The sequence below is a fragment of the Nicotiana tabacum genome, chromosome 18 (genome assembly GCF_000715075.1).
Source record: "Nicotiana tabacum cultivar K326 chromosome 18, ASM71507v2, whole genome shotgun sequence".
Lineage (NCBI taxonomy): Eukaryota > Viridiplantae > Streptophyta > Magnoliopsida > Solanales > Solanaceae > Nicotiana > Nicotiana tabacum.
In genome coordinates this window covers 134,350,920-134,361,117 of record NC_134097.1, presented here as the reverse complement: position 1 = coordinate 134,361,117, position 10,198 = coordinate 134,350,920, and the positions used below count along the sequence as shown (strand labels likewise).

The following is a 10,198-nucleotide window of genomic DNA, read 5'->3' as shown; positions in this document are numbered from 1 at the left end:
CCGATATACACGGTCCACAACCACGACCTAACCTGTTTATGAGAACTCTCAGTCTCCAAATCCATACAGCATGTGAATCACCATATCTGATCCCCAATCCACCGTCCGAATATACAACATACCTCTAATACCCAATTATTCCACGAGAGGTACTCCTATAATCCTTCTGTGCCACCAAGCAAACTCGAATATCATCAGTCGATCCAACAAGAGAGTGCCACAATACTAATAAAGTATCATCAACTTAATCACATTGCCTTTTCTGAAACGTATACCCTCATCAAGCCACACCAATAAGTAATATCATTTCTCTAATCATCTGAACTGTCCATGCTACCTAAGAATTTGTGACCTTCCTTTCAAAACTGAACTGTGATCTTACACAAGCAAATTTCAATCCTACACAACATACCGCATATACCATACCATCTTAGGATAAACATGAGAACTTCATATCCCTTCCGAGCCACAAGCAGCTACGTACTCAACTAGCCAAGAACTTTCCATTGATCCCATCTAGAAGAAAATCACTACACATCCCACGCTTCTCACGCTCGTAGAAAATATACATCTCTAACCGTGGTAGAAACCATCAAGAACTCTCCAAAATCCATTTGCACAAAACTAAACCATTAGTACTGAATCCTTCTAATTCAACCAAGCTACGCATGACACTAAAACCCAAGAGAATTGCCGCGAAACACCTGTAGAAACTCATTACCTCGTAAGCACCCAAAGAACTACTCATATCCTTACCATGTTGATCTGGACTACTACCAAGCTATCCCATCTATCCAAGTTCTTTCTGATTTACCTTCACTTGATACTCCTTCTTACTATAATACTATAATTCCTCAAGCCAGACTCACCACACGAGACCTAAGCATAAAACCACACCGTCTAGGGTTCATAAGTCGCTGGGTACTCTCTTAGATATTCCCAAACGCACCACATTCAAAATACCTACCTTGAAGTGACACCCTGTGAACCCAAAGCCATTACCTTCACTTTCCTGATACTGATATGTAGAATCCCATAATTATATAGAAATACCACGAGTCCTGACACCCTCCCATGCAAACCTCAGCTTCTAGCCAAATATACAACTTGAAAATCTGCAATTATTACATGTAAAACCTTGAACCCATTAGAACCACTCTCGAGAGTCATCCACTCTACTCAAACCGCAATTAGATCGATCAAACAGACCGGACGACCTGTGCTCCAATAGCACTCCAACATCGCAGAGTGTAACCTCACTTTACTGCAACCAAGCAACTTCTTGTCCTATGCACCGTACATCCTTTACCAATAACAACTCAAGTCATTCTGTGATTCTCATACACCCATAAAGCATAACATAACCTTTATTGAAATTTGGTTTACTCGAGCCATCCTCGGTCTCAACCTCCGTAAGCCATAATTGATTCACCAGTATGCCTCCAACTGGAACCAACATAGCACATAACCGTGCAATCAACTAATCAATAGCAGACTCCCCCACATGGCTCAAAGCCATAGATCAAAAAACACAATAAATCATAATGCATATACACTATTACTGCCATAATACCATAGTGAGATTGAACTAAATCCTTCATAAGCTCGTGCAACACAGACCATCTAGTACTTCAAATCTTTTGCAAATCCTGCATTCACCCTAGTAACAGTCAAGTCCACTCTCTTAGGCAACCCAAATTCAAATTGCAACATATATATTTCACTGGTAACAAAGACATATCTTTAGATAAAGGATCACGCAAACTTCTGAACACTCCGCAGGAGATAATCCACCTGCTTCGCCTCAAACTAACATCTCTTTATACCCTTCCACCGTCATAAATATTACGCAGTCACTTAATCTTCCTGAGTCTGAACGCATATCACAACGTGAAATCTACTTTATTGCCCAACTAGGCAACATGAAAAGATCCTTTAACACGCCCACAACTCAGGCCATACATCAAATCACGATGGAAATCAAGCACCGTATAGTTCTTACTACCCCCAAGTAAACCCTTCATGTCTCATTCAAATCATATGAACACATCTTTCAGTCACATCATACTCATCACATAGTCATCCAGCCATCACTTTCACTAATAGGGATGATACCAAACATATAAATTCAAAATGCACGTGCTCACACAATCAGCACCTCAGTGATCAAGCTACAGGCAAAACCCGGCCTCAAGTCCTCCAGACTTGCCCAACATCATTGCACATGAATCACATCCCGCCCCACGATCAGGGAATCATAAGCCATCAATGCACAGCAGATATCGAGCGCTCATGTGCGCATATGAATGCGTGGAAGGAATTCAAAGGGTTACTTTTCAAGTTGAATCAATGACGCACGATAAGAATTCAAGAATGTGAAGTTTTTCCTAAAGGTTCAGCAGCCTCCCGAGGATAAGTATAGGCGTCTTTGTACCAATCCGCGAGACTCTACTAAACCTGCTCATGACTCGTGAGACCTATGTAACCTAGGCTCTGATACCAACTTGTCACGATCCTAAAACCGACCCGGTCGTGATGGCGCTAATCATGAAACTAGGCCAACCGATACAACTCCCGAATTAACCATTTAATCAATAATAATTATTTTTAAGCCTTTAATTAATCAGATATCTCAAAATGTAAGTCTAAATGAACAGTGCGGAATAAATACACAAGCCCGACATCGGGGTGTCACAAGTCACTAGCATCTACTAAGGTCTGAACACAATAAAGAGTCTGAAAATATACTCAAACAATCTAAGGAAGACAAGAGGGAGAAGAGCAGGGCTGCGAACGTCGGGTAGCTATCATGCTAACTCCGGTGACTCTGCCACTGAGCAACCAACACCCTCTATCAAGTTTAGAAATACCTGAATCTACACACACAGTGCAGGGAGTAATGTGAGTATGCCAACTCAGTAAGTAATAAAAGTAAATGAAAGCTGAGCAGTAAGAAAACACGTAAACCACGTCAAAACGCTACAACAAATGTAGGATATTTCCAACACGGTACAGAAATCATTTACTTCATAAATCATGCTTAGTTTCAGTAAAACCTTTTAAAACAATTTTTAATAGTTTCAAACGAGTGATAAAACAGTGAGTAAACATGATAGAAATGTAAATAGCCCCTCGGGAAAAACATGTACAACAAACCGCCCCTCTAGCATAATATCAACAGAACCAGCCCCTCAGGCTACCTCACAATCACTCGTAACCAGCCCCTCAGGCATAACATAAATCAAGAACCGCCCCCCGAGCAACAATATGAAATAACAACAGCTCCATAGGCTACTTCATATCACTCACACTAGATACCCGCGCTCATTGGGGGTGTACAGACTCCGGGAGGGGCTCCTTACTGCCCAAGCGCAATAACAAGCTATCTTGTGGCATAATCAAACAGTCTCTCGATCTCATATCAAGCCACCTCGGTGGCGTAACAAATCAGGCCCTCGACCTCATAATCATGAATTAGTATAACACTGTTGCAGCACACACCCCGACCTATAGTATCCTCATAACACAGGTCCTCGACCTCACTCAGTCAGAAATCTCTCATGTCACTCGGGCAATAGTAAAATATGATGCTCAGCTCAAAATATCATTTAAAATGACAAAACAGAGTAAATATGGCTGAGTTATGAAAATAGTAGAATACAACATGACTGAGTACAATTATGAAGTCAATACATTAAATAATAGTAGTAAAAATCCCCTAAGGGTCCAAAACAGTTGGTACGAAGCCCAAATATGGCCTTCAGCCCAAAACATAGTAATAATTTTCAAAACACAATGATATCAAACAGTTTTCAATCAGATACGCGACTTAACAGTCATACGGGACAGACTAAGTCACAATCCCCAATGGTAAATGTCCTCACGCTCGTCATCTAGCGTGTGTGTCACCTCACAGTAGCACAACGATATGAAATCCGGGGTTTCATACCCTCAGAACAAACATTTACAATCATTACTTACCTTAATACAGTCCAAACTCTAGCCCGCGATGTCTTTGCCTCTCGACTCGGCCTCCGAATGCTCCAAATATAGCCAAAAGTATATTCATACCATCAAAATATGCTAAGGGAACAAAGCCCACTCGAAAATATCCAATTTACATCAAAAATCCCGAAATTGCTCAAATCCGGCCCCCGGACCCACGTCTCGAAATCTGACAAATTTTACATCAATAGAACCCTTATTCCTCCACGAGTTCATTCATACCAAAAGTACCAAAATCGGATCTCAAATGGCCCCTCAAATCACCACTCAAAAGCTCTTTAATTAACCAAGCCCTAACCCCCAATTCACTACTGATTTTTCCTTAAATTTTCATGCTAAAAACGATAAAAAAAAATCACCATAATAACGAGCTTAGGAACCAAGGACCTTACCTCAATGAATCCCTCTAAAAATCTCCCTTGAAATTGCTCCCAAAAGCTTCTTCCCGAATGAAATATTGAGCAAAATGGCCAAAAATCGCGAAAGGTGGAATTTATAGTTTCTAACACAGCAAAACCGCACATGCGGTTAAATGGTCGCACCTGCGGTCCCAGGTGCGCAGAAATTCACTTAAAACTCCAAGGTCGCATCTGCGCAAAGAAATCCGCACCTGCGCAATCACAGGTGCGACCAGGACCTCGCTTATGCGGTCCCAGCCTGCCCCTCTCCTGGCCGCTTCTGCGGCTCCAAAATCCGCTTCTGCGAGATCGCACTTGCGGTCCCCTAGCCGCAGGTGCGGGTATGACAGCAACAGAAAACTTTAGCTGCCAAATCCAATTCAAAATCACCCGTTAAACACCCAAAATCACCCCGAGGCCCCTGGGACCTCAACCAAAAGCACGAACAAGCCATATACCACTATCCAAACTTATATCAATCTTCAAACCACATCGAATCAACCAAATCATATCGGATTCAAGCCTAAGGTTCTAAGAATCTTCCGAATTCCGCTTTTGATCAAAAAGTCTACCAAACCTCGTCTGAATGACCGGGAATTTTGCACACACATCAAATTTGACACAACGAACCTACTGCAACTTCCGGAATTCCATTCCGACCTCTATATCAAAATCTTCCCTATCAACCGGAAAACACCAAAATTCTTATTTCGCCAATTCAAGCCTAAATCTACTCCGGACCTCCAAAACGCATTTCGATCACGCTCCTAAGTCCCCAATCACCTAACGGAGCTAACCAAATCATAAAAATTTAAATCTGAGATCATATACTAACAAGTCAAAACTTGGTCAAACCTTTCAAATTTTTAAGCTTCAAACTGAGAACTGTCCTTCCAAATTCATTCCGATTACCCTGAAAACCAAAACCGACGATTTGCATAAGTCATAATACATCATACGGGGCTAGTCATGCCCTAGAGCTGGCGAACAAAGTGCAAAAGCTCAAAACGACCGGTCGGGTCGTTACATTTTATCCTAAAGTTTCTTTCTTTTATGCGAAATGAAAAGCTAATAGTGCGCCTTAAATGGTGTTTCCTTGACTGTTGATCAGCTATAAATTAAAGAAATTATGGTCAAGTTATCAGCTACTACATGTCCTTTTGCTTAGCTTATAGGTTTTGATACCTTATTTTACGTATTTAAAGAACAATCCAACCTATCATGAAATTTATCATTGATTTAAACCTAAGCGGGATAACTACAATTGACATATATACACGTAAAAAATTGGCAAATAGCCACTTTGTTGAACAGCTAATCCAATTTTGGCTCGCGTTTCAAAACTAATTAAACTTTAGTCACTTTTCAATAGGAAAATATTATCTGATCGATCATATACCCTTAGACTAAAACACGAAACCTTTAAAAACTGTGATTATATACCGCGGACACCATAAAATATTTGTTGAATTAGAACTGACATCTAACTCCCAGAAAAAATTGAACCTGGAGTTCCACTTATCGGACAAAAAATTAGCCATAGAGTTTCAACATGTAGCTCTCTTTCGGTTAGACTGGAATAGTCGTTTTTTAGAAATTATTTTCTCCATTAATCTTACATATTGTATGAAGTAAATGTATAGACAAAAAACTAAAGGAATAAAAAGCAAAAAAATTAAGAAAGAAACAAACCTAGAAAATGTAGATATTGCTTTCAACAATTCAACTTTAACAATATAAATTCCAACTTTTTGGGATAGAGAGCATACGATACCATGAAAATACTTGTGATCTAGTCAAAGTGTACGGCTTTTCCAAGTACAACGAACATATCAAATTCTGGTATAATATTACGGTGAAAAAAAAAATCAAATTAGTGTATTATACGTGAAAAAATCAAATTAGGGTATTACTCCCCTATTTATAAGGTTTTTTTTCAGCATGCGTTGTAAATGTTATTACTGGGAAAAGGAGAAGAAAGAAGAAGAAAAGATTTGACTAGCGTATAATTAAAATTAAGGCTAAGGAAAACATACACAGATTTAATTCACATTTGTAATGCATGGGAATTATACACGAAAACAGGAAACTTGTTTATTAAAATCCAATAGAAATCATTTTTACGTTCTGTAAAATCTGAAAATGATGAGTTAATATAACACCCTCTATTAGCTATGTACATACTGGTGAATTTAAGTAAAATTTAATCATGTCAGTGCGTACTTACCTAGACATGATTAGCTATGTAAAATAAAAGGTGCGATCCCAACGATGGAAGAGCATAATAACTTAATAAGGCTAATTGCATTAATATTTCCATTGACTTAGTAATGTCACTTCTGCACAAATTCTGATTTGCATAATAATTTTCCTCTGAACAAAAAATATATACGGGATGTAAACTTGAAATAGTAATAAATGCACATATTGATATTTAATTGTACAAATAGGAGTTTCCGTGAGCCCGGTTGCCGATTTCTTTCCGGGGAACGGGCAGCTCGGTGCACAAGGCATCCAATGTTCACACAGGGTCCGGGAAAGGATCGTTCCTTAAGGGGTGTGATGTATAGACAGACTCAATGCAAATATTAGTGTCTGCTTTCGCGGCTCGAAGTAGCCTACAGGTCACACAGAAATAACTTTAATTTACTGTTGCTCCAAAGCTCCCTTCGAGGGAACCGCAATAATTTCCACATAAAAGGAGAGAATTGGCGAATAAATTTAAGGGTCATAGGAACCATAGATTATAAGGAAATGTTATTGCTCATGAGTTATTTACATCACACACACAAAAAAAAAAGGATACGCTCATACTAATTAATACTACAAACTACAATGGATTCATGATTGTATCTCATAATACTACAAAGAAACAACCAATCACACTCCACTAAAACATTACTAATACATTCATTTTATTCTTCTACGAATTTTTCAAACATGTTCTGGTGAGTAAGGTGGAGTGTCTACAGAGGAAACAATATGTTTGTTCCCACGTTCAGTTCGGCTATTCTCTGCAAATTTAACACTTCCCTGATGTAATCCTTTTAATTTTTCATCTTCAGTCCATTCTGAAACATAATAATGCTCTTCATCATATTTCCCATCTTTTGAAGCTGGAAAAAACATACTTCCCCACTGCGGAAAATGAATAAACGCCACTGGAATTGTACAAGCCACAGCCATTACTCCCATCCAAGTTAACCCCATTGCTGTCGAAAATCTTGTCGTTGAAAAGAAAAGCAATTGCGTTAAGCCACCTCCGAAATTTCCTCCAGCACCAGTGAGGCCCGAAATCAAGCCCAATGATCTTCGCGAAACGAAAGGAACGATTCCATAAGTTGCACCACATGCAGCTTGAGCTCCGATTGAGAAGAGAATCATTGAAACTATGGCTATAGGAAGAGATTCGGCTCGGCCCAACCAAATACAGAAGGCTCCTCCTAGTGTTTGTACGATCCAGAGGACCCATAATCTGCCCCTCATCCCGAATTTTCGAGCTGCTAAATCAGATGCATATCCTCCAAATGGACGTGCCACAAAGTTGGCCATTCCAAATGTTGCTGCTATCATTCCTGCTGTGTGTAGCTTCAGATTAAACCTGTCAAAATTTTGAGTAAAATGGTCAGTTATGTAAGTTGAAATTGGGATGTTTAATTTCTAACCACACAGGAAGCAGTGGCAACTTTTATCGTGCATAAAAATTGAGATCAGTAAACTAGAAAATTAGGTATGTTTCTTGCTGCAACACGTTAAATATTACTGATAAAGGGCTGCCCGGTAACAAGGCATCCCGTGTTCACACAGGGTCCGAAAAAGGGTCGCACCCCATGGGGTGTGACGTAGACAACATATCCTAATGCAAGCATTAATGGCTGTTTACACAGATCGAACCTGTGAATTATAGGCTATGTTGCGCGGACTCTCCAAAATACTGTCGCACCCGTGTCGGATTCTCCAAATTAAAAGTCCAAAAATACACTGCTTTTGGAGAATCCGACATGCACCCGACGACATTTTCGGAGAGTTCGAGCAACATATAACCTATAGGTCATACAACTTTACTGTTGCTCCAAAACTCCCCTTTTAAAATACTACTGATAGTGTAAAAATATTTTATTACTGATAGCATAAAATATAAAATATTACTAATATTTTTACACTATCAAATATATAAGTTAAAGAGCTTACTTGTCGTAAAAGTACTCTGCTATGACATTGTTGATGCATAGCTCAACTCCCATAGAAAACCCATAGAGAAGGAAAAAGACCCATGTCCTATAATTTGTCACTGCATACCGAAGAACCTATACAGAAAAAAGAATATAAAAGAAAATCAGTCAATTTGAGCTAATAATTAATTTCATTAGTTTATACTATATGTATAGGGGCAGAGTTTAATTACCTTTGAAAATTGATCTTTGGCAACATCACCCCTTTTCTGTAGAGTACTAAGGTTTCCATCAGGGAAATCTTGACCAAGAGTTAAGACCATAAGTCCTATAATAATATGTAACCATCCCGGTATAAAAAAGGCAATACGCCATGCTGTAAATGGAGTAGCCCCAGTTATTTTAATTATATGAAAAAGAAAAGGCATAAGGAGTTGAGTAACACCACCCCCCATATCACCCCACCCCCCTGCAACACCATTAACAAGTCCAATAATCTGGCTATTAAACATAACACTTGTCCAGTATTGACATGACACAAATGTAGCTAATGAAAATCCCACTAAAAATCTCATAGCTAAATATCCTTCTGCATTTGATACAAAAGCAACAGAGAAAACAATAGGAGCTGTTAAAAGGTTGAGAAATGCACAGCCATATCTTGGACCTATTAAGTCACATAGTACACCCATTACTAGCCTAGAGAAAATACTACCAGAAACTGAAGCAACCCCGGCATTGCCAATATCTGCTCTCGTTAGGTTAAGATTATCGCGAATAATGGGAACTAAAGGAGCAGCAGCAAAAGTCGAGATAAAACACGCGAAAAACGAAATCCAGGCTAAGTGAAAAGATCTCATGTGGGGTTGTGCAAATGAGAAGATTTTGATAGCTTTTGCCTTGTGTTCTGAATCAACTGGCAAATCAAATTTCGTGGCTAGGCCATTATTATCAGGGTTATTATGGCTATGTGAAGAAACAGAAAATGCAAATGTTTGTTCCTTGCCAGTTAATCCATGCACTGAGCTACCTAGGGGACTTTCAAAAGTAGCCATTTTTGTCTATTAAACAAAAATTAAAGGCTTAGAGAAGGGCTAGTGGTTGAGTAGTAGCAAATTAACGATATATTAGGAAGATAATTAGCAAAAAAGCTTGATGCTGTGGTGATTATGGGAATGCAAAATGGTACGGTATTTATAGAGTTTCAGAGAGTTGACATTAAAAAAGCACACGTATTGTACACATTGGCATCACATGGTTATGCTTTTGTAAAATAGAAGAAAATAGCAAAAGTACTGTTATTTATCTATTTGTTTAATTATGATGTGTTTAAGTGTTTAACAACCCTTAATTTGTACTCCATTTAATGTGCAATAATTAAAATTACTAGAATGAACTGATCAACTTAAAGGCAGCAGCTTAAACTTAGCTGAATGCAGTAATTTTTTTTCTTTATTTAAGCAAGCTTTGTACGGTGTTGCTGTGCTATAGTTGCCCCATCCTAGTGGCTAATATGCAGAGGCAGGCCAGAATTTGAAGGAGGCGAAGGCACATGAGCAGACAACTCAACCAGTGCACATGTGTTATGACTCGGATTTTCCATCCTCGAGAATCGTGATGGCG

At 39.0% G+C, this 10,198-nt stretch overlaps 1 protein-coding gene across 1 annotated transcript; it reads right to left on the bottom strand.

The window, feature by feature from the left end:
* Positions 1–7,172: 7,172 nt before the first annotated feature.
* Positions 7,173–9,723, bottom strand: LOC107826528 (high affinity nitrate transporter 2.4-like). Its single transcript, XM_016653517.2, has 3 exons — positions 8,809–9,723; positions 8,595–8,710; positions 7,173–8,004 (listed from the first exon to the last, which is right to left on the bottom strand). The coding sequence occupies exons 1-3, from the start codon at positions 9,628–9,630 to the stop codon at positions 7,338–7,340; spliced, it is 1,605 nt and encodes a 534-aa protein (XP_016509003.1). The 5' UTR covers positions 9,631–9,723; the 3' UTR covers positions 7,173–7,337.
* Positions 9,724–10,198: the final 475 nt, after the last annotated feature.

Bases quoted from the DNA above. Each gene is read 5' to 3' on its own strand.
- LOC107826528 (XM_016653517.2), bottom strand. From the start codon at position 9,630: ATGGCTACTTTTGAAAGTCCCCTAGGTAGCTCAGTGCATGGATTAACT. The intron at 8,711-8,808 runs GTAATTAAACTC...TTTTCTGTATAG, and splicing joins CCAAAGATCAATTTTCAAAG to GTTCTTCGGTATGCAGTGAC. The intron at 8,005-8,594 runs GTAAGCTCTTTA...AAATTTTGACAG, and splicing joins GCAGAGTACTTTTACGACAA to GTTTAATCTGAAGCTACACA.